Genomic DNA, 24,634 nt, shown 5'->3' on the forward strand with positions numbered 1-24,634 from the left:
TTATTCACTTGTGTGTTTGGTTGGCCCACACCCAACAAGCATTTGGTATTAAATGTGAATGCATAATCTTGAGACAAATATCTTACATATATAAAGCGTCCAACGCCTTGTGAACAGTGCAGGATGAGCCGGTTATGCCGTGATTTGTCTGGCTTTGAGGGGCCTTTTGGTCATTTGATGATGGGTGGCAGTGGTTTCGTTGTACATTCTCACTTATGTCCGGGTGGCTCTCTTCTAATTTACACGCGTGGTTGTGCACAGTATTTGGTGGGTTGGTTATACTGTGATTTAGGCATCATCTTCAAATAAAATTTGCAACCTATTACTAACATTAGATGGGTTTTAAATCGTGCATAAAACGTGCAAGTTTTATTGTGGTAGCTACATGTCTATAAAGTGTTCTCAAACTTTATAAAACAATAATTAGTCCCAAAAAAATAACATGGATATAAAATAACACAATAATGTAATTGAAAAGTCGATATTGATAAGTAAAATATTCCAATCACTTGGTAAGCTAGGAGGTTTTTTTTTTCATATAATTTTGATGACTTGATTCTTAGAAAGTTGCTGCTATTTTTCTTTCAAACACTTTAGGGGCCTTTGCAAGATCCTTCTCTGAAATCACTCGCAAATGCACAAGCATAATGTTGTCTAAGATCATAGTTGCAAGATAGCTTCGAGGGGTCGATCACAGCTTCACATAGCAGAGGCAGCAGAGTGTATTTCAAGGGCAGTTACGTGCAGAACAGGAATCTTTCAAAACTGTGTTTGACAAGAGAAAGCAACGAATTTCCATGCTTGATGAGGACTAGTAGTGGACAAGAACAAGAAGATGCCGTTACTAGTAAAGTTCTGTATGATTGTTTCTCGATCAAGGAGTTCAGTTTGAGTTGTGTTGTTCGTGTTAGTGTGCAGAGAATGAAGATAGTTGCTCATCCCCCCACTTGTATTGCCATTTTTTTTGTTGTGTTCTAAGAAAGTTCAACAATAACATATATTTTGATTGCACCTGTTTATATTGCGGAGATATCACCTACTGTTGCTAGAGGCTCACTTACCTCCTTTCCAGAAATTTTCATTAATATCGGAATTCTTCTTGGTTATGTCTCTAATTATGCATTTTTCGGGCTTCCAGCACACATAAATTGGAGGATAATGCTGGTTGTGGGAATTGTGCCCTCAGTTTTGATAGCATTTTCTTTATTTGTAATCCCCGAGTCACCAAGGTGGTTGGTTGTGCAGAACCGAGTTGAAGAAGCTAGGTCTGTTCTGTTAAAAACAAATGAAAATGATGCAGAGGTCGAGGAGAGGTTAGCAGAAATTCAATTGGCTGCTGGAAATACTGATGCACAAAACTATGAAGACAAGCCTGTCTGGCGTGAACTTTTAAGCTCTTCTCCTGCACTGCGCAGGATGTTACTCACCGGGTTTGGAATCCAGTTTTACCAACAAGTTACTGGTATTGATGCAACTGTTTATTATAGTCCCGAGATCTTTAAAGCTGCTGGTATGCAGGGCGAATCAAAGCTTCTTGCTGCTACAGTAGCTGTGGGCGTTACAAAGACGGTATTTATACTTGTAGCAACTTTTTAAATTGACAAAGTTGGAAGGAAGCCTCTGCTGTATGCAAGCACAATTGGGATGACTGCATGTTTGTTCATAGTGGCAATCAGCCTCTCATTACTGGGACATGGATCTTTGGGGATTGCTTTGGCAATACTGTCAGTTTGTGGAAATGTAGCATTCTTTTCTGTGGGGATGGGTCCAGTTTGCTGGGTGTTGACATCTGAAATATTTCCTATAAGGTTTCGTACTCAAGCATCAGCGCTTGGAGCTGTGGGTAATAGGGTGTGCAGTGGTCTAATTGCCATGTCCTTCCATTCTGTTTCTCGTGCAATTTCCGTGGCTGGAACCTTTTTTCTCTTTAGTGCAATTTCAGCTACTTCTGTTGCCTTTGTTTACATGATTGTTCCAGAAACGAAAGGCAAATCTCTCGAGCAGATCGAGAAGATGTTTGAGAAAGGATACGAGTCGCAAGGAGGTGAAGTGCAGCTTGGAGATGCTGAACGTTTAATGCAGAAACAATAACATTGGATGCATTCTTTGCTTGAGCCCTACCAGAATGACTGTTGTGGATAATTTGTAAGCTGCAAACCTGTCAAACTACAACCTGGGATTTGTCATCAGTTCCTTGCAAACAGGATTGATGGAGAACAATCCCTTTTGGGCATCAAAGCATCTGTAGTCCACAGCATTGGTAGATTACTCAAAAAGATCATCTATTATTTGGTACTTCCATGAATTTATGCTTCACATGAATGCAATCACATGTTTTTGTTAAAAAAAAAAAAGACAATAACATATTTTCATCCAAAAAAAAAAAAAAAGAAGAATGAAAGTGTGGGGACAGAAGATGGAAAAAAGTAAGAAGTTGTTGGAAACCTTAACTAGAAAACTTGTAAGAATTTTACAAGTTCTGCAATCACGTTGTTTATTAGATACACTTTTCTTAATGTTATAGTTATCTCTTATTAAGTACAGTAGAAGGAGAAATACCCTTGAGGATTAAATGGTGTAACAATGTTCAACATAGCTTGTGCTTGTTTCTTAAACCACTAGAATAAGAATGATGAACTTTTTTCAAACAAACTAAGTGAAATGAGATATAGTTTTCTACATTAAACCAAGACCCATTTGACCTTTATAGATTTAGAGAAATGTTAATTAGGAGAAATCAAGAATTTGTTGATACCATGAACTTGTGCAACTATGAACTTGTTTATATTATGAACTAATTGTACATACAATGAACTAGTTCATTTACTAAATTTGTAGATGCATGGAATTCCTCTAAAGTCACTACTTTTCAATCATACAGATGAATATACATCCACTTCCAAAAATCATTGAAAAATTTCCAATAGAACAGCTGTAAATGCATTGAAATGATAACCTCAGGAAAGTGATTGTTCAACATTTGATTGATCCTCCCTGGAAATAGTTTTCCAAAACATCTATTTAGAAAATTGCCCATCAATTGAATTGGTCTTTTTTTTGTCAAATGCATTTTTGTACATCACTAGACCAAAGATACACATGAACTCCAGGCATGACATGTTCAAGATAGCATGCGGTACGTGTAGAATCCGTGCATGTTATATTGTTATGTACAATATCATTTACATGGTGCAAACTAAAATTGTTTTTCATTCCTTTTTCTGAAACAAATGCACGATTAGGATGTTATCCTGTACAATATCAAAATTTGGGTGTAATTTAAGAAATGAGAAGTTTGCATCTAAAGTCGGATTTGATGAAACTGATTAGGTGATATTTTGTCAAACTCTGCATGCTGTGAATCTTGATAGTGATTGATGTTTGCTTGGTTAACTTCAGCATTTTTTTTAAATACATCAATTGTTTTATGGGATAATTTCAGAAACCTCCTCGAAATTTTTGACAATTTGACCTAGTACCTTTGAGATTTGCAATATTACACTTAATGCTCTTGGCCTAACAAAATGGCCATAATAGCCTTAACATATTAATATTTTTCATGCAATTAAACAATCCATTCCTAATTTTGTTCATATAAATGCATCACAAATATTTAATAGAAATGAAAATAAAATTCACTCATGGAATAACCAATTATGTCTTAAACACAAATTTAACATATTACAAATTAATTTTAGCTTTGTTTGGAGGATTTGGAGATGAATAGAAGAAGATGTAAGTTGAAGGTTTAAAAAGGATAGGGTTGATATTGGTACCCCAACATTTGAGAGATAGGATATTACATTATTGTAGTTATTGAAATTTTTTTAGATCAACAATGTTGATTTATTTATTTTTTTATAATTTCGATTGAGGTTTTAGAATTTAGAAACTGATGGTGGTAGTGGTCATGGTGATAATAGTACTAATTTGAGATATGATAATATGAAATGTTTAAAATAGCAAAAACGAAAGTTGAAAATGGATTTGAGATTTTGTACATATTTCATATTTTTTAAATAATTTTATAAGAAAGTAAAATGAATTTCACAACTTCATGAGAGCATTTTGGGCTATTCATTCAAAATTGTAACCATTAAATAGTTTTTGTTACCAAAATTATAAACTCAGGGCAGGTATACGTAATTTTTCAAATCTCAAGAGAATTAGGTGAAATTGTTATAAACCTCAAGGGAGGTTCCTGAAATTATCCCTTGTTTTATATTTGGTAACTTTCTTAAGAGACTTTGTACTTAGATACTACCGGAAAAGAATTTATACCTTGTAAACGAATTTATGATTTGTTAGAGCCTTATTATACTGCGAATTAAACAATTTCATCGAATTGAACATCATAATTGAGAGAGCTTCAAAGAAGAACACACCATGATATCCAAGACGGAAGAAAGAGCATCCTATTTGAAACGTGAACCTTCCTGTCAAGCAACTAAAGTTGTCGAAACACTAACCAACTATAATTATGGTGACAATTGCACTAGGTCCTATTAATAGTCAACTTACGATTATGATGGCCGACCTAACTCTAAAGTTTGTTGATGAATAAAGCATCTCAATTCCTAGTATAAAATATATTGATAACTAGAAAGGTTTTGATTCGGTGGTTTCACTGTTTTCCAAGAACTTGTGAGTAAATATTAGAATTTTTGTAAAACTGAAGTATTAATTTAATTTTGAAAGTGCAAAAATGGAGGACAATATTTAGAATGTCATCTATTGACTCCTTTTTGGATTACTTTTTCTGTCCCTCTAGTGGTCTTGCAACTAAAATTATCCGAGAAAAGATTGAAAATTTGGTGGGGTTTATTGTGTTTTACCCTAAATAAACTCAAAAGTAATACAAGGCAGAGAGTAATTTTTTTTTGCAAAACTCCTATTACAAAGATTCCAAAAGTAAAATAAAACTGTATGTTGTCAGCCTTTACTTTCGCATTACAATGAAAATTCACTCCTCCCTTGTGAACACAAAAAAAAAATGAAAAAAAACATAAAAAACAATAAGTGCCTAAAAATACAAATCCTGGAAATATGAGTTTGTCTTATCATTCTTTTTTTTTTTTCAACCAAATGGTATTAGATTTCTTAGGGTAATACACAGCAAACCCCTTATACTTTTCAATATTTTGTTTTTGTATTTGTCCCACTAAAACCCCTTCTTCTTTAGGTGCAACATTTGATACCCCTTAATTTTCAACTTTAAGCAAATAAACTCCAACAATTAATTGATCAAACATATAGTCTTCGTAGCCACAATTTGCCTTACAGCCAGCCCTATATTAACTTATATCAACCTTCTAACTCTTTTGACATTAAGATCTAGCTGACAAAAATAAAAATAGAAAGATTAGCATTCACTTCGACTAGACTTGGGCATAATCATGAGATTTCTCATGGCTAGATGTTTAGTGAGAACGAGGCAATGAGACCTTAATTTAGGTGAGTTTAAGTTCGAGGCGATCCTAACTTGCCTTTAATTCTACCTCCCTTCGATCTCTAAAACTCTTTTTTTTTTTTTTTTTTTCCTTTTCTCTAGAACTCTTTTATCAAGATTTTTTTCTTCATCTCTTCCATGGGAGAGAGACCAACTCTGGTCTTTCCCCATGGGAGAAAGTACTCTTGATAGTTTAGATTCTCCTCTCTTAAGATCTTCTAGTGAGAGTTTCTTCTCTCTTAAATTGTTTTAGTGAGAGTTTTATTCTCTTTTCGATATTTTCTTGTGAGAGTTTTTTAGGTTTTTATCTTTGTGAAATTTGAGTTTTTGTAGATTTAGAATCTAGTTTCTCAGATTTGCAATTTCTCCTTTATTGTCAAATCTAAATTTTTTTTTGGACTTGAACCAGTTTTAAATAGATCTTATTGTCAGCAGACATGCACTAATGTATTGGGGTACAGTGATGCATCTGGATGAAAGATATATAGGAGTATCAAATTTACCTTTATTTGTATTATTTTCTTAAATCTGTTATATCTATTAATTTTATATTTATATATATTTGTGTCATGTTTGTTTGATATATTTTCTGCTATTAGTGCAGATTTAATTGAATGAAATAATCTTTTCTATAAAAAAAGTCCGAGGGCAATTTTAGTGGTATGGACGAGTTCATTTCATTGATTGAAAAATGACTAAGAAAAGCAGTGTATCTCACTTAATTTGAAAAATTAAGGAGAAGTGTTGCAATTAAAAGAACAGGGGACCAAACTGGGATAAGGAGATAACTGAGGGAGGTTTATCCTATTTTCCAGTACCAAATATTTTCTAATAAAAAGGCAAAATCTAAATTTGGAAAAATGGCTAAAAGCCAAAAAGAAAAAAAGAAAAAAAGGACAGAGTAGAAACTGGCAACGTACTGATGAAAGTGACTCCAGAGCTCAACAACCAAACCAATCTGTGACCATACTCTCCCGCGCTTATTTGGATGTTTCTGATCTTTTAATGTAATAACTTTATCTAAATCTATTGCCCAAAAATAGAAGCAAAAAAACCTTAACAAACAAGAAGATTTTGAATTTACCTCAAAATCTGCTAACCGGATAAAGGATAAACTCAAGCCGATTACAGTCGTAGTTAGGAATGGATAAGAAAGACAAATGTAAGCCACTTTTAGATTACCCAATTGGGCCTATTTTAATGGGATCATTGATTTCTTTCAAAATTAAGTCCATTCAGAGTCAAGACAAGCTGTCAAAAATTTTATATGGTACAAAGGGTGGCCTAACTTGATTGCCATTTTGGGTGGAAAAAAAATATAAAGATACAAAATTGGACTTGGGTTTTTCGTGTTTGAGGTTTTCAAGATCGGTTTTTGAAGAATTCAGGAAATATTCCAGAAGAAATGGGAGGATCACCGAAGAACTCTCTCGTTTTTGCCTATTATGTTACTGGTCATGGATTTGGCCATGCCACTCGTGCTGTTGAGGTATTTGTTACTGTTTACTACAGTTTTCAATACATTTTTTCTAGAAGTTTTGGTATTTTTGGAGGTTTTGTCTGATGGATTTTTGTTGCATTTCGTGTTTGAGTATTTGGGGTTGCTTATTGCTGAAAATGTTCATTGGTGGGAGGGTTTTTTGGGTGGATGATAATGTGGATTTTGATCTTGGCCAGAAATTAATCCTGTTTATTCAGAAGTTGCAATTCTGGAAGCTTGAGTCATATGATCAGAAGGGATTATTGCAACTGGTTTTATTTGGATCCGGACACCATTCAAGGGGGGATTTCGATCTGTGGAATGGACACTATGCATCCTGATTATGGATATGTGGGATATGATCACTGCAATTCATTTTGGGGTTGGTGTAAATTATAAGGGAAAATGGGTTTGTGGGACTATCATGATCTTGAGCTCACACTATGGAAGTGAAACGGGGGTGTACTTCTTGATGGAGTTCCAATGTTGCAAATTCAATGGTAGATACTTATCTGTTAGGGATGTGCAATAGTATTTCAATAAGCAAATCAAGTTGGACGTGCAGTAGTAATCTACTTATCTGAATGTAGAGAGTGGGAAAAGCCAAATCTTTTTTTAATTTTCTTGTTATGAATCAACCCTGCAAGTGCTTGCTTCTTTTTCTCAGCTGCAGTTTTTCTGGCCAACAGATTTAGACAGGGTCTCTTCTTGTATTGGATAGTAGAGTCCTTGTTAAAAATTTTGATTGGTAGGTTACCAAGTACAGTTCTATATTGAGAGTTTTCTTTTCTTTACTTGTTGAAAAAGATGCACTTATTGTTGTTGTTTTTTTTCGATAAGCAATCTTAATTAATATTGAGACAATTTGTTCTTATCCGTATCCTTTTTAAGAAGGCTTCTCATTGGTTTGTGTTAGAACTGCTTGTGTGAATTGACAGTAGAAGCTGATGAATACTGATTCATGGTGAACTTTTAGTATTAAGTCAATAAGGGTTTATAGAGGAATTACTTTATTATGTGCTTTCTTCTGTTGCCAATCTATGAAAAGCAAAACTGGAGTGATTAATTTGCACAATGCAAACTCAGAATGTGTTAACTTGTACATTGTCTAGCATTCAATTTTATTGTTTTGTTTTGCAAAAAAAAAAAAAAAAAATCCTGATGTTGCGTTTGACAGGTGGTGCGTAATCTTATACAATCTGGGCATCATGTCCATGTGGTTTCTGGTGCTCCTGAATATGTTTTTACAACTGCAATACAGTCACCCAGGCTTTTCATTCGCAAGGTCAGTAGATTGTGTTGCCAACTCCTCATTAGGTTTTAATTTGCACATATAATGTTTGCTCTTCAGTTAGTAGTTTTCAAGTTGAACTGACAATTTTGTTGTATTTGAATTTACATTATATGGATGGCTCTCTGGAGTAAATTTTTCATACATGACTTGATTATTTGTTCGTGATCTTTCTTAATTATTTTTTGTTTTACCTTTTCTGCCTTATTCTGCAATTCAAGATCTCAAGCTTTTATGAACCTGCCAGGTGCTGTTGGATTCTGGGGCTGTTCAAGCAGATGCTTTGACTGTTGACCGCCTTGCCTCCTTGGAGAAGGTATAATCAACCAATGGAACATTTGTGTTATCCTGTCTGTGCCTTCATTCTTTCCCTCAGAGAGCAAGCAGATTTACTGTTTATTTTCTTGATATGGTAAATGTAGTACATTGAAACAGCAGTTGTGCCACGGGCTTCCATTTTGGCAACAGAAGTAGAGTGGCTGAAATCTATCAAGGCTGACTTGGTGGTAATCTCTTGTTCAGTTTATGGTTAAATACTTGTTGTTTGACATCATTGAAAGGGTATTCCTTTTATCTGAAGTTCATGGTTAAAAGAAACTGTAAGGCAACACAGGTAATGTCAGTGTGTTAATAGACAAAAATAGTTCTCTATGTCACACATTCATGTGGGTTTAAGGTGCCTATTCTGATAGGTTTTAGAAAAGTTTACTTCCTATGAAGCCCCTTTCAGATGGTTTGATTTTGTGCAAATAGGTTTCAGATGTCGTCCCTGTTGCATGTCGTGCTGCTGCAGATGCCGGAATTCATTCAGTTTGTGTAACCAACTTCAGGTACACTTTGGTGTTCTAATGTTTATTTTCAAGAATGGTCTCATTATCAGAGAGGTTTGCCTCATTCAAATCTTAGAGCAATTTTGTGTAGGATTTTTAAGCTATCAGTTTTATATATTTGAGGTTTCCTTAGATAGCAAGTATAAATTCAAAGATGTTTGACTTCCCAATGTGTCTGTCTGTTTGAAGTCCAAATAAATGTAGAGGATGCTTCTGGGAGCACATGGGCGTAACCACAACTGTTGCATCTTGTTAAACAATGGTGCATTTTGCTGCTGTTGATTTGTCGGCTCTTGAGCAATTGCCTCTGTGGTTTATCTACAGCTTATGCTCAAGTTTTTTTGGTTATTTTATTTTGTTTTATTTCTGTTTTAGATTATAATCAACTGAGCTTAGTTTCAAAATTTAACAAGCTGACTTTTAGACTTGAAATTAGAGTCCTTGTTGCCTTCCTGCCTGGGATGCTGGTGGTCATTTTTGAGGATTAAGCTGTAGGGATGGTGCTACATAGTGTTTTATATGTTTGAGGGGATCAGTTTCATATTCTTTCTAAAATGCTGATGTCAAGAAGGAGACATGACTCAACCATAGTTATAGTTTGATTCGTTAGTAGATTTTTGCACGAGTTTCTCTCTGTTTTTTGCCCCCTGCATCATGGTGAGAGATTTTCAGATGCGTCCTGGGTTAATATTCTGTCTTTAGGTCTTCAACCAAGGATTTCTCTCTTCTTCTGTTTTGAATTGTTAGGAATAGAAATGTAATGTGGCAATTCAATGTCTGTTTTGTCGCCTTTATCGCTATTCAGGCATTTCCAATGAGGTGACTGGGCTGTTCGCAACCAACATATATATCTCATAAGCAATGTCAACAGCCATGGTTCTTTTCCCTGGTTGTGATTCAACTTTTGCTTTTAAGTTGTAAAATATGTTGGCAATTGGAGTTTGACTAGTGTATCATCGTCAATTGGCATTAGACAGGACTGTTTTAGGTGTTTATTATATTTTTCGTTTGCTCCTGGCAGTTGGGATTTCATCTATGCTGAGTATGTGATGGCTGCAGGATATACCAACCGTCCAATAATTTGGCAGGTGATTTTAATCTGCATTGGAACTTATCTGCTAAATCTTTCTTTTAAGGGGCATACTGGGGGTCATTTGGGGGGAGGCACAGTAGAGGACAAATATCATTCCCCCAACCAAAGAAAACAAAAGGGAACTCAATAGACCACCTTCCAAATCATTTTAGATTAGTGAGTCATGAAATTCAAATGATCTCTTCTTATTTCCATCTTGGTATTGGCATAGAATGAAAACCCGATTTTCTGTCTGCTTGCAAATGACTATGTACTTGAGAAGTTGAAGAGTGGGTAATGGTCTGGAAAGCTTTAGACTTTACATGCTAAATCCTTTAAGCAAACATCAAAATGGGGCAAGCTTTTCCTGGTTTCCAAAAGCAAAACTGACGAACTAATGGGAGTAATGGAAATCTGTTGGTTTCGTATGTGAATCTGTTGGTGGCATTCAGTGGTCAGATTGGAAGAATAACATCGGAATGCCTAAGCAATCAGGTGTAGAAAAGAAGTTTAAAATGTACTTGCACCAAAATATCTGGCTGTCAATTGTGATTAAACATGTATATGTGAAGTAGAGAAGGTTGCTTGCTATCCTGTAAGAATCTTACGAATGACATAGGATCTAGGAACTACAAGAAGCTTGGAGTTGAGCTGAGTGTGTTTTTGTTTTTCAACAAGCACACAGTTAACACAAAAAGAATCAGCAATATATGTGCAACATTGCAGTGAAACAAATATCACCACTTGTAATAAACTCCTACTGGAAGGTGATATCGATATCCTTGGGAAAGCAAGTGGTCAAATGCCATTCTTGAATTCATCACATGTTGCCTTGATGTAATTTAACTTTTCTCCAGATGTGACAGACCTTACATTGTGTTCACATTATAGGAACTTCAAGTAATTTATATATATTTGTGCATGTCATCAGTTACAATGGACTCATATTAAAAACTTTGTTTTTATCAGGGATTTTGTTAATTTATTTCTTATCAAGCATTAGGTTGGTGAAATATCTTTTCCAATTAAGTGTCTTTTGGTTTTGGTAACACTAAATGGATTTATTAGTAGTTGCAAAAAGAATTCTGAGATAATTTACTTAAGCTTATCATCTTTGTGCGTGTTTTATGGATATTTTGAGCATAGACGTTTTAATATCTACATTCTACTTCAATGAGCTTTTGATTAATCTCTTTGTTTATACAAGTATAGTGATCTTGAACCATCTAATTTTACATTCAACCTGACATATGCAGATAGCTGAAGATTATTCTCGTTGTGAATTTCTAATTCGTCTACCTGGATATTGCCCAAGTATGTCCTGTCCATGCAACTTTGTTGCTTTTCATTCGTTCTATATTAGTTTCCTTTACTTTAGTATCTTATAATCAAACATAGTTGGAGTTTCACTCGTTTTCTGATACCGACATTGCATTGTTTGGATCCCAATATTTCATACTTCTTCAAATTGATATCTTGTGTTTTATTTATTGAAGAAAAGGGGAAAAGAGAAACCTTAATCTTCTGTATTAATGTTTTATTGAAGTTAACTTCTGCTATCTCAAATTATGTAAGAAATGATTTTCAGTGCCTGCATTCCGTGATGTTGTTGATGTGCCTCTTGTTGTGAGGAGGCTACACAAATCCCGAGCAGAGGTTTGGCCTTAAATCTGTGCATGTTCATGTTTGCACACCATATGCTCTTGTGTCCTCAAGTATTGCATTTTGTAGGTTAGGAAAGAGCTAGGAATTGGGGACGACAAAAAAGTTCTTCTCTATAATTTCGGTGGGCAGGTAAAGTTAATGTTTTTCGGATTTGTATCTGACATTTCTCCTATTTTGGAATGTAGCCCTGAAATGACTCTGGTTTCCCTATCAAATAATAATATGTTCTTTCCACTTTTCTTGTTCATTTCAGAATTTGAGTTCATGACAACAGTCATGAATGCATCATGCAAATTAAGTAGAAAACTTTTGCAGAGGCTCATCTTTTTCATATCATTATCTGAGTACATCTATGAGATTATTCCTATTCCTTTTTTGTGCACTGACATAGTAGTAAATGATGCCATGTTTCTTAAAAGGTGTTTGGTGCACTCTCAAGCTATTATAACTAATGAGAATTTTGTCTCCTCTTGCCAGCTATCAGGATGGAATCTGAAAGAGGACTATCTACCTTCTGGATGGATATGCTTGGTTAATCTTCTTGAGCATTTGATCAGTTTTTTCCATCTTTTGCACTGTGGTTTAGACATACAGCGTGTGTTTGAAATTCAAGTGCTCTTTGATCGTGTAGGTATGTGGTGCTTCTGAAGATCAGGAGCTTCCTGGAAATTTTTTTAAGCTCCCTAAAGATGTATATACACCTGACGTAGTTGCTGCTTCGGACTGCATGCTTGGTAACTTCTTCCAGAATTAGGTTTCTACAATTAGTTTTCTTCTGTGGCCGCTAGACATATTATCTTGTTTCTATTGTCTCCTCAGGTAAAATAGGATATGGCACAGTTAGTGAAGCTCTAGCATATGGAGTGCCATTCATTTTTGTGCGCAGAGATTATTTTAATGAAGAACCATTTTTGAGACATATGCTTGAGGTAAAGTATTATGCTTGCTTATTCTGTAGGCTTGTTTTCTGACAATAAAAAAGATTTGAGCTCATTTCGGAATATCCACCTATCTTGTGAAACAGCACTTTCAGTGTGGTGTTGAGATGATTAGGAGGGATCTTCTCACTGGACACTGGGCCCCATATCTTGAACGTGCTATAACCTTGAAACCCTGCTACAATGGTGGCATTAATGGTGCTGAGGTAGATTCTTTCTTGTTTTACTTATTATTGTAAAGCGGAATGTCACCAAGCATAAAACTGACATATGAAAAGATTGAGTTGTTTCCTCCCTTTTTCCATAAATCTCTTCTAAGTCACAGGTTATTAAATAGCTAATATTCTTGGGTTTGTACGATGTAGACAACCTCATCACTTTCAAAGGCAATTTGTGCCGTCGAAGCGGTTTAATAATGAAATGAAGAAAGGTTTACTTGGACTTTTGATATTGATTATTGAAAAAAATGAATACCAAAGTTCATGTTGAATTCTGATTTTAGTACATGCAATTGGTAATATATTAGCATACTGAGATATACAGTATTCCTGGTTTTTTGAATTCTTTGTGACAAAACGGAAAGTGATTATAAAAGTTATTTTCCCCCTTAATGAAACATGCCCAAGAATTGAGGTTGAAGGTGGAAGTGATTGCTTTCCAATCATGACTATCAGAATTAGCTTGCTTCCAGTGTTCTGGTGCTCTCTCTCTCTCATGTGTTTTCCTTGCTCAGCAATCTGCTCAGGTTTCTTTTACACCTCGTTTTGAAATACCTGGATTAACTGTTGATCTCTTGCTGTTACCTAACGACTCCTCAGGTGGCTGCCAACATACTACAGGATACGGCTTCAGGAAAAAGTCATGCTTCTTGTAAGGTAATGTCTGTTCAACTTAATAACAATCAGACTTTCATTTGTCCAGGTTTACATTTTGGTCAGGTGCGTGGTAGTCACAGTTGTTTGTTTTAAGCTTAAGCTTATTTGAACCTCAGATATGTCCAGTCAATATGGCAATAATCCTGGCAACTGAATCTTTCTTTGCAACCAATATTTGTCAATAATAGAGGGCAGACATATGGTACAAGACCATTTCTGTCCTATGGTACCTTCTTTGATTCACTTTATATGTGTGAGATTTGGCTCCAACTTGGTCAATGTCAATGATAAGAGACACAGCTTTAGATTTATGGACTTATTGGAATCCATTTAAGAATGTAGTACATGCATGTATTACAATGTAGTCAATTGGAGAAGTTAGTATCTAAAAGCAAAATGGTTTTCCTCTTTCTTTAGATCTCTCTTTAGCAAAATGACTTTGTTTGCAAGGTCGCAATGTCCAGAGTCTGAATTGTGTTTGTTGCTGATCATACTTGGAACCTCACAAGGTTTATTCTGCATGCTTTTTCCTGATATAGCCTAGTGGATCGAGGAGGTTGCGAGATGCAATTGTTCTTGGGTATCAGCTTCAGAGAGTTCCTGGTAAAGATGTAGCCATCCCTGAGTGGTATGCAGTAGCGCAAAATGAACTAAGTTTTCGAAGTGCATCGCCAAATGATAAATCAAGTCCAGCTATCTCATGTACAAAAGAGTAAATTCCCATCCATTTTCTGGCTTATTCCCTTGTTATCTAATACAATCTGGAGTCTTTGCGATACTTATAAAATATTGCTTTTTTTTGGTAAATGGGATATGTTGTAGAATCGAAGACTTTGAAATTCTTCATGGAGATCACCATGGTCTGTCAGACACAATAAGTTTCCTTAAGGGTTTGGCAGAATTACGTGCCTTAGCTGATCCTGTGAATCATAACACACACCAGTCCCGCGAGAGCCTGGCTGCTGCAGCACTCTTTAACTGGGAGGTATGGGAAATTTATTTTTCCCACTACTGTATATTTTAGTGAGACAACAAATGAAAATAAATTTAATGTCCTGACGTGGTTTAATTCAATTACAAGTATACAGGTCTGCAGAACTCTTTCACAATAAATGGAGTTTCATGGAATTTTCATTTCTCTAGAGTCCTTTATCTCTGTGCTTATTTATACTAATTAGGTCCTCGGAATGTCTTTTGCTTCTTTATGCTCTTGTTTTAGTCAATTTCTGTTTCTACAGGATGAAATATTTGTTGCTAGAGCTCCAGGAAGATTAGATGTAATGGGAGGGATTGCAGACTATTCAGGGAGTCTTGTTCTGCAGGTGGTTTCTGCCATTTGTTTTCCTCCGATATTCGCACTACTAAGCTTTATTCATGTAAAGTTCATTACATCATCACAGTTTATCTCTAACTGTATTGGATGCTTCTGATTTCTCAGATGCCTATTAGGGAAGCATGCCATGTTGCCATTCAGAGGAATCATCCGAGCAAGCAGAAGTTGTGGAAACATGCACAGGCCAGGCAGCAAAAAGAAGCACGAACCCCTGTAATCCAGATAGTATGTTCATTGATTCTGTTTTACATCATTAGTAGCTCCTTGAATTTTGCATAGGAAAGTTTAAGTGAATTTGCAGTATATGGTTTAATCCTAAGCTAGCTAATTTGGAATGTTTCTTGTGCCCTCCCTCCCCCCCCCCCCCCCCTCTCTCTCTTTGAGAGAGAGAGAGAGATCTTTTATTGCTTGAACTTGCAATGAATATTTTTCTGTATGCTTTTGACCTGTAACATAGTTAAGAGACTGGCCTAAACAACACTAAAATTTTATGTCACTATTAGAGATCTTTTATTGCATTTTCTAACAAAATCATCTGATTTTGGCGGAGATGTGCTTTATTTTTGTTGCAAAAATCTGGCCTCTAGGGAAGTCCTTAAATTGGTTTACGATCTATGTGAGCTGTAGAGCTATTGCTTCATACATTTGTTTCAACCACTGGCTTTTCTTTCCACGTGGCCTTTAACCAATAAGCATCATTGTTAGAAAGTGCTCCTTTTTGTCTTTTTTTAACATATTGTACTTATCCTGTGAGTACCATCTAAGTCACGAGAAGAAAAGCATGTTATTTTACTTATCACTTTGTTTTTGTCACACGTCCATTACTTTCTCCGGCAACTCATTTTTTTGAAGATAATCAAATTGGGTGCCTCTTGGATGGGGCCTTTAGTCTTTCCACGAAACCCAAGGACATTTTGACTCTCATATTATTCAAGAAAGAAGAGCTGAACTCACCATTTACTATCGTGTAATCAGTATTATAATGCAAAGAACTTTTCATGATTCCTCCAATGTATATTAGTGCATGCTACATGGACCTGGCAACAGATGTTGGTTATGATTATGAGCCTATTTGTCTGATTTGTTGATTTTCCAGACCTGTGATATCGGGAAGCCACATAATGGCTCAACACGGGTACCTGGGTCTAATTTGTATCCTCAGTTGTAATTGACATATTAAGTAAATATGACGACAGGAAACCAACTTATTTTAATTTACCACTCATGTTCACAAGTGCATATTTGTTGGTGTGAAAGCATATAAGAGAAGGAAAGAAAAGAGTCATGATAATTAGAGGCAAAATCTTTGACATGCATACATAGTGATTTCAACCAGAAGTAACATATTCCAGCTATTCTCTCTGTATTTCTTGTGTTTGTTAACCGTTGAGGAGTCCAAACTTCAAATGAAGTGTGGGACAAAAGATCCAATATCATTACTGGATTTGTATGGGTGTCGATGGGGAGAAGAGTCCACGAAACATGTCTGTCTCAGACTTTTGGATTCTTATTCTGCATGAGTCCATCTCTAGTTCATTGGATGTGGTATTGCAAGATTATTTGGTTGCAGATACAAAAAATCATGAATAATCTCCTTTTATTTTCGATTTTTGTTCTTCGTGAATTCATTTCTTGATCATTGGATGTGGTATTGGAAGATTATTTTCTTACAAATACATAAAATAGTCAATAATCATTACTTGCTGCTTGAAGGTATCGTTAGGATCAGAATTGGGCAATCGTGGACCAACGTTTGACATGGACTTGTCAGGTTTAATAGATAGTGGCAAACCTATATCATATGAAAAAGCACGAAAGTACTTTTCGCAGGATCCATCACAGAAGTAAGTGCGTTTTCTATCATAGGACTATGTACTTTCATTGTTATCAGTCACCAGTCTCGTCACTTTTCAACAACCCTTTCTAGGTGGGCAGCATATGTTGCAGGTACAATTTTGGTGCTGATGACTGAATTGGGTGTTCGTTTTGAAGACAGTATCAGCATACTGGTATAAATGCTTTTAATTGTTTATGGATTTCATGTGTATACATTTGATACTAATGTTTCTTGGAAAAATTTATGCAGTCAGCACATGCTTTAGTACCAATGCAAGAAAAAGATTATTTTATTTACTTATTTTAGATAAACAAAAGAATTGATCCAAAGGTATTCATTTGATTGTGGAACACTCTAATAACAGGGATGCCAAACATGCCATCAAATATCTTCCAAGAAATAAAGCAAGGCACCATAAGAAGTAACATGTTAATCACAAACTGGGCTAGTTAGTGCTGCCTGCTGACCCATAAATTATTCACAACAGATTCGTTGATTATGAAGATTTTACAAACTAAGAATAACAGCGTCGGATCATGTTTTGAAGAGCAATAAGCTTTGGTGATAATTGGAATTGAATTTAGTCCATGTAAAGAAGTTCTATATGTTCCATTTCGTTTTGAATTAAAAATATGGATGTAGCTATCTAGAGGCAGGAAATTAAACAGTAAGAAACACCTAGCAAGAAATTATGCAGAGGGGGTTAATGAGCCAAAATAAATATTAGAAGCAATAAGATGCTGTTAATGGGGATGGGCTTCACTTGCCAAAATAGATGACTCAAGATTTTAATCTCGATCTGGTTTCTCTTAAAAGTTTAAATTTCCTATAGTTTCTAGGTGCTTGAGTTGCACCAACGTATTGCTAACAATAGTTTCCACCCAGGTAAGCTCAGGGGTCCCAGAAGGCAAAGGGGTATCCTCTTCTGCTGCAGTAGAAGTTGCCAGCATGTCGGCTGTTGCTGCTGCTCATGGTATATGCCATTTCAATTTCCTCTTTGATGTAATTTTTGGTGATGAATGCATCCAAGAATTTATGTCCTAATTTTGACTGTACAAACTGTTTTAATTGCTCTTGCTTCTGTTGGGTCTAGTGTAGCTATTACCTATAAGTGGAGTATGGCCATTCAAAAGTAGATGTTGTAAAATTTCAGAATCATCTTAGTCAAAAAGAAATTATAGATATTCATTCTGCACAGTTGGCATTTCTATGTACTTAATAATTGATTATAGTGTTGGTGCTGTTAAAGTTCACTTACTTTAGCTGGGTTACATAATTGTCCAAGTGATAGCGTGATACTTCTCTTTTTAATGTTAATACTTTTAATCCCCAAGATTTTGTTCTTTTCCTTAAAGTTTTTTAAAGGCTTAGGTAGGGAAACTTCAATTTTTATAGACAAGTGACTAATAAGGTTAAATTGATGGTTGTAGAAGCTGAAGATGTAAAATGTCACAAATTTGGTTTGCATATTTGGCTGAGGTGGTTCTACAGTATGATTTATGTGTTTATCTGCCACTTACTAAGCTATTAAAATGGCTAACACCCAATCAAAGTACTCATGATTATGCCTGATAAGTTATCCTCATACTTGATAAACATTAATTTTTATGTGTTACACCTATTCTTGCAGGATTGACCATTGCCCCGAGAGATCTTGCTTTGCTTTGCCAGAAGGCATGCTCCTCTAAACTTCCTTTTGTCTGTGCCTTACTTTTGGTTATATATTAGCTTTTATACCACCAATTTTCATTTTAAGTTCCCTCTTCAAGCTTCTAACAGGTAGAGAATCATGTTGTTGGTGCCCCATGTGGAGTGATGGATCAGATGGCTTCTGCATGTGGTGAAGCAAACAAACTTCTGGCAATGGTTTGTCAGGTAAGCATAATCTGGTGTGCAGCTTTTGCATCTTTTATGACAATCCAATTAATTCTAAACCATACATTGTTCCTATGCAGCCTGCTGAGGTACTAGGATTGGTAGAAATCCCGCCCCATATACGTTTTTGGGGGATTGATTCAGGAATACGCCACAGGTGTTGCATCTGAGAATGCTTTCCCTTTGATGCCTTCTTGTTTTTTTATTCTTGCAATTGGCATTATTATGATATCAAAGGAAAGCACTCAATCTTAGACTTTTTATGTCATGCACAAAAAAACTAGGGTTATTTACCAGAATATTTTAATTTTTGTGGGTTCCCGACTTAGAGAAATTGATTTCTAATTGATTTTGTTTCATTCTTTCTCATTTTTCTTCTTCTTGTGCGTCCTTTGTTGTCAAACTCCAACTCCACTTCTCCACTCCTCCCCCTCAAGTCTTTTGTCCAGTTCTTCCAACCAAACACTCCATTTTGTTTTCATGCAAAACCACCAAGGCCCAACATCTCTACTAGTTCTAGTGTTGTAATCTTCCACTTCCATGGCCCTCATCTCTTCTTGTCGATTTGAATTGTCCCTCTTCTTCTTCTGCTACTTATGGTGTTTGTTGGCTTTGGTTTACTCCTGCTGACGATGACGAGGATGAGAATTACTTCTGCTGCACTCTATTTTGGCATCTTTATCATCATGATTGTCTGGCCACTGAGATTTGGCCAACACAGCAGATGAAAGAAGGCACCTCTGCATGGTAGTTTGATATGACGTTGATGGTAGTTGTGGTTGCACAGAGGGGGTTTTGGCAGTTAAAGATGCCAGAAGAGGCGTGTTTTAGATGGTGTGCTTTTGTTGCTGCTCTTCCTTTTTATTCTTCTCTTCTCGTGGGAGTGTAGAGGAGATTTATGGAGAAGGATAAGAGGAGAAGGAGAGGGAGTAGACCGAGGAGAAAAGGAACAAGATTAGCATAAGACTTAGAAGCAATGGATAAGGAAGAAGTTGATTGTTTTAAAGATAGACGTTAAGGCTGCTGATTGTTTTAGAAGTCAATTTCTCTTTGGGAACCCATGTGAAACCTACAAGGCAAAGCCAAAGTTGTTTGTGCCAAGGCAAAGCTACTTATCAACATATTCTGATTATTTTGCTGAGTCACTTCATAATTGTGGATTTATCCTTCTGACAGATATTCGCCTTTCTCATTTTGTGGAAAAGTATTTGATATTCCTTATGTTGTCCTTTTTGTGGTTATTTTGTAGATTTAATATTTGTTGGGGAACTACAATAAAAGGGTCCTTTCAAGATAAATACTCAATAAACCAAGTTAAAGTACCATGTTGGTACAAATGTACCTGAACAAGTTTTTTGTTTTTATGCAGTGTTGGTGGTGCAGATTATGGATCTGTGAGGGTTGGTGCTTTTATGGGTAGGAAGATAGTGAAGTCTACTGCATCTGCACAGATTTCTTGCTTGTTAGAAAATAACTCTTCCCAGCAAGTCAATGGGAACACCTCAGATGAAAGAGAGAAGGATGGAAATAATTTACTTGAAACTGAGGCTTGTCTTGATTACTTGTGCAACCTGTCACCTCATAGGTAACATAGCATCAATAGATTCAATGCTCTTTGGGATTGGTTGTTTGTTTGTTCAGAATCTCATGATACGCTTTTTCCTCAATTTTAGATATGAGGCTTCCTATGTTGATAAGCTTCCAGAGTATTTGCAAGGGCAGGAATTTTTAAATAAGTATGTCAATCATGAAGATTCTGTAACAGTTATAGACAAAAAGCATACCTATGCAGTGAGAGCACCAACCAGGCATCCTATATACGAGAACTTCCGAGTCAAGGTCAGTTTTTATTATACACCATAGATGTTGTATGAGCAGGTATTCCTTGATTGTAATCTTCTAAATTTTGTCCATGTTGATCTAGTAAAGTTCCAGGCTACAGCAATGGAGTCTTAGTCAGAAAAATTTGTAATTACCACCCTTAGGTTCCAAGAACCAGAGTATGGATCTGTGAGGGTTGGTGCTTTTATTGACCACAGTTTATAAGAGATTATGCATTACCAAGAATACAGAACGCCAAAGAAGTTTGCGGCAATTCTTTCTTCTTTTTTCGTTTTTAACTTTAAATTTGCTTTCCTAATTATTATTTTGAAAATGTCTATTCTCTCTCTCTCTCACACACACACACATAAAACAATACATTCCATTATGGAATAACACAAATGCACAATGCTGACAACTATCTTTAGAACCAGAACTTCAGATTTTAAGTCCGCTTCCCTGCAAATTTTGCCTATGTGCTCATTAATTATCTATATTCTGATGAAATCTTCTGATGAATCCTCTTTTATACATTCTTCATTTTGAATTAGTTCAGCAATGCTAGAGATCAACCATTATGATGAAGTTGTCTGATTACGAATTTTGCTCTTGCTGTCACCACTGTGGATTAAAAAATGCAGGCCTTTAAAGGATTATTATCTGCTGCTCCCACTGACGATCAGCTTTCTTCTCTGGGAGAAATAATGTATCAGGTACTTGACTTTTTTTTTTTTTTTGTCTTTTTCAAAAAACCTATAATCAGATTCTTATCTGAGTTATACATTTTGTGTATTTATATTTACTCTATGCTGTTATGATGGTTCAACGTGAAAATGAACAGTGGTATAAAGAGAAACAATACAGTTTTTCCAGCTCATGATACTCTAAAAATGGACAAAGACAAAAACACAGTCAAGGGCTTTAGTTGAAATTTAAACTATGGCTCCAATTTTTTCTACTTCTAACTGACACAGTGCTATGTACAGTGTCATTACAGCTATAGCCACTGTGGACTTGGCTCGGATGGGACAGATAGGTTGGTGGAATTGGTACAACGACTGCAGCATTCTAAATCGGCAAAATCTGAAATGGGTACCTTGTTCGGGGCAAAAATTACTGGTGGCGGCTCTGGAGGAACAGTTTGCGTTATTGGGAGGAACCTTCTGAGAAGCAGTGAACAAATATTTGAGGTAAATTTATAAAATCTTAATCGTTTACTTATTCTACAGAGATGACCATCTTTTCCTTCCATTTTCTTGTCCCTCAAAAAGTTCACCCTTTGCTTGCTTGTCCTTATGCTGATGTTGGTGTATGTCAATAAATGGTTCTTAAACATTCATATGATCGAAGAGGTTGTGACTTTACAACTTTGGTTGGGGGCGAGTGCACTATCCATTCGTTATCCCTTCTGCGTATGCTGATGAGTGTGTCTTTAACTTATTGTTATGCGTATCCTTGAATTGAAAGAACTATTGATTATTTTCTGCTCGAGCACTTGCTATCAAATATTTTCATCTTGTTTAAAGAATAGCACTATCGTTTAATGAAATTTAGAGATTGTACTTCTTAAGGATAGATAATGATCTGCATCCTCATATCGACCAAAGACCGAGGAATTTGGATGAATTTCCTTGTAAGCATGAAGCAGAACATCTACCATGTAACCATATGCACTTGATGTCTTACATTGCTTTGAAAGCTAAACAAGACTGACTTGTTTCTTATCTTCTTCTCCCTTCATATTCCTTTTCCTTTTGTGGTAACATTGCCTTGTGAGATATGTGCACCAAATTCCTAGTCCAATTGTTCAAGGGGTCTCGTAGTATTCTCTGATTATCTTCTAAATTCTTGATGATTTTTCTTTTTCTTATGTAGATTCAACAAAGATACAAAGCTGCCACAGGATTTTTGCCATTTATATTTGAAGGCTCGTCACCTGGGGCAGGAAAATTTGGTTATCTGAAAATTCGTCTCAGATCCCGTTCGCAATAATGCTATTCTTCAGGATTGAGCTTTTCAAGCTCTAAAATAATTGCAGGAAGGGTTATGGCTCAGAACCTTTCAATGCAATTGGAACACTAAATTGCTTCTCCATGGGGGAAGGGATCGGTTGGGTGGTTCGGAGGAAAGGAGTATAAGTGAAAGGTCCCGAGTTCAAGTTCCCCCACATACATTAAGAAAAAAAAACCTAAAAAAAATGCTTCTCCATATTGTCATGTCGGTGAATTTGTCTCTTTTTTTTTCCTTTTTTTTTTTTTTTTTTATAGAAGTTCATTCCCTTGATGCTGTCTTAGAAACAAAACAATTTCTACAGTTTTCATCTCTTTTCCAAATTTTAGTTTGGGTTAAAATTATTAAGGAAGGCAGCTTGCAAAGTGCATGGTAAATAAAAGAAAACTAAAAGTGATTCAAGAAACCAAGTGTCTATACCTTTCGGTTTTTTTAACATTGGATACTTTTCAATTTGATTTCTAGAATTTTACGTACATGATGATATGAGAGACCGAATTTATGTGCATTTTAATTCCTTCAGTATTGTATATTGTGCAAGATCTTATGCTTCAGTTAGATATTTATTTGAAAAAACATATTTTCTAAAATTGAAATACTGCAGACTAAATTTGACAACATGAAAAACATAGAGAGAAATTGTATTGAAAATGAACCATGTTAGGGAGCCAAATTGTGCTAAAATTATTAAAATTCCACAAACATGGGACAGAAACAATGGTGAATGATAATCTTTAGACATCTGAACAACCTTCAAAACCATCTAAACTTTTATCAAAACAAATTTGGGACGAGTTTCCTTTACAAAAACATTGGTTTTCTTTCATAATTGGAAAGAATACCACAAAAAAGGGATAATTTACGGAACCTCCCTTGAGATTTTTGATAATTTTAGCCACCTCTCCTAAGATTTGAAAAATTATATTTACCTCCCTTGATGTTATGAAAAGTTTATGATAACCTTACTTTACAAAATTTAAGTGAAAATGAGTTTAAAGAGAAAAATAGAAATTCCTTTTTGGTAATACTTCTTTATCCTAAAACTCTAACATCATCTAATCTAGTGCTCTATCTTCATTCCCAATTTTTTTATTCTAGATTTATTAATCAATTTACAAAAAGTTGACCAACCAAATAGCGAGGCATTTGTTAAAATAAGTATCTTCAAAAGTTACTTAACCAAAAAAAAATGTTCAAAATACCAAAAAAGAAAACTTTCAAAACATGGCTTAAATTTTCCTAAAAAAAAACTAAATTAAAATTTTCACCTAACAGATAATTAGTTTACTTTTTAGCATTTAGTTTGTTTTACATATCAGATAAGTGTAATATTGGGTATTCATAATATATATATATGGCGTCGTGCACGACGGTCGTTCGTTTACGTCGTTTTTGTGTGTGCTGCGTGCCTTACGTTGCATGATCTTGGCATCCAAGCTGGCATCGGTGACCGATTGGGGTTGTCGATGCACGGCGTGGGTGCTCAGACGGTGCAGCCCGTGACGGCGCGTGGGTAGCGGTGGGCATGTTTGGGCTGGTCGGATCCCCGCTGGTGCGGCGACGTCTTCCCTCGCATTCCCCTTCAATCGTTGGCGCAAGAGCAACATCGTTAGCCTTGGCCGCCCACGGGTTTCCTGTGTTGCATACCTATTAGAAGGAATTCGGATGCCCCAACATTCAACGTTCTCCCAACGCCGTCCCGCCCGATCGGGCTGCGGCGGCGTCGGGGAACCGCAAAGGCGAGGCCGTGTTCCGAGTCGCAGCCAAGCGATGCGTCTCGGCCCACGAACTGTAGCCTGAGCTCTCGGACGCGGAACACCGGGAGGGCAGGAGATCGTCGACCTCTATTTGCCCGAACTTGGCGTCAATCGCCCGCATCGAACGACTGCCATCGTCGCCTCGAGACGTCACGTCTCCTTCGAGAGGTTTCCATAATTTCCAAACCTCAAGAGGCGGCTGCAATTGTCAAAAATCTGATTTTTGAAATTATCCCAAAAAAAAAAAAAAAACAGCAACAACAACAACAACAACAAATGTATACCCTAGTAGACAAATATTTGAACAACTTGTCTCACGCCTTTGCCTTTGCCCGTCATAAAGGAAGCTGTCTACTCAAGCCTGCAAATGTTTCTTGGTGATAAATAGGCTTTATACCACA

The 24,634-nt window shown here is 36.0% G+C and overlaps 1 protein-coding gene and 1 pseudogene across 4 annotated transcripts; both read left to right on the forward strand.

Annotated features, from left to right (window-relative positions):
- The first annotated feature begins 804 nt into the window (after positions 1 to 804).
- Positions 805 to 2,233, forward strand: LOC113696925 (probable polyol transporter 4; annotated as a pseudogene).
- A 4,135-nt stretch (positions 2,234 to 6,368) lies between these two features.
- Positions 6,369 to 22,882, forward strand: LOC113697184 (L-arabinokinase). 4 transcript variants are annotated; one of them, XM_027216676.2, is made up of 29 exons: positions 6,372 to 6,938; positions 8,107 to 8,214; positions 8,468 to 8,536; positions 8,643 to 8,726; positions 8,974 to 9,050; positions 10,072 to 10,138; positions 11,379 to 11,436; positions 11,711 to 11,778; positions 11,854 to 11,916; positions 12,265 to 12,318; positions 12,419 to 12,521; positions 12,607 to 12,716; positions 12,812 to 12,931; positions 13,544 to 13,600; positions 14,140 to 14,312; positions 14,423 to 14,585; positions 14,839 to 14,922; positions 15,039 to 15,158; positions 16,647 to 16,777; positions 16,861 to 16,942; positions 17,656 to 17,743; positions 18,401 to 18,444; positions 18,550 to 18,645; positions 18,726 to 18,802; positions 20,015 to 20,230; positions 20,319 to 20,484; positions 21,108 to 21,179; positions 21,453 to 21,656; positions 22,342 to 22,882. In XM_027216676.2, the coding sequence occupies exons 1-29, from the start codon at positions 6,855 to 6,857 to the stop codon at positions 22,456 to 22,458; spliced, it is 2,955 nt and encodes a 984-aa protein (XP_027072477.2). In that variant the 5' UTR covers positions 6,372 to 6,854; the 3' UTR covers positions 22,459 to 22,882. The 4 variants fall into 4 exon arrangements, with proteins under 4 accessions (XP_027072479.2, XP_071912004.1, XP_027072477.2 ...); XM_027216677.2 differs by lacking the exon at positions 6,372 to 6,938 and adding an exon at positions 7,290 to 7,429; XM_027216678.2 differs by lacking the exons at positions 21,453 to 21,656; positions 22,342 to 22,882 and having other exon boundaries at positions 6,369 to 6,938; positions 21,023 to 21,160.
- The last annotated feature ends 1,752 nt before the right edge of the window (positions 22,883 to 24,634 follow it).

Source organism: Coffea arabica, chromosome 6e (assembly GCF_036785885.1).
Source record: "Coffea arabica cultivar ET-39 chromosome 6e, Coffea Arabica ET-39 HiFi, whole genome shotgun sequence".
Classification (NCBI taxonomy): domain Eukaryota; kingdom Viridiplantae; phylum Streptophyta; class Magnoliopsida; order Gentianales; family Rubiaceae; genus Coffea; species Coffea arabica.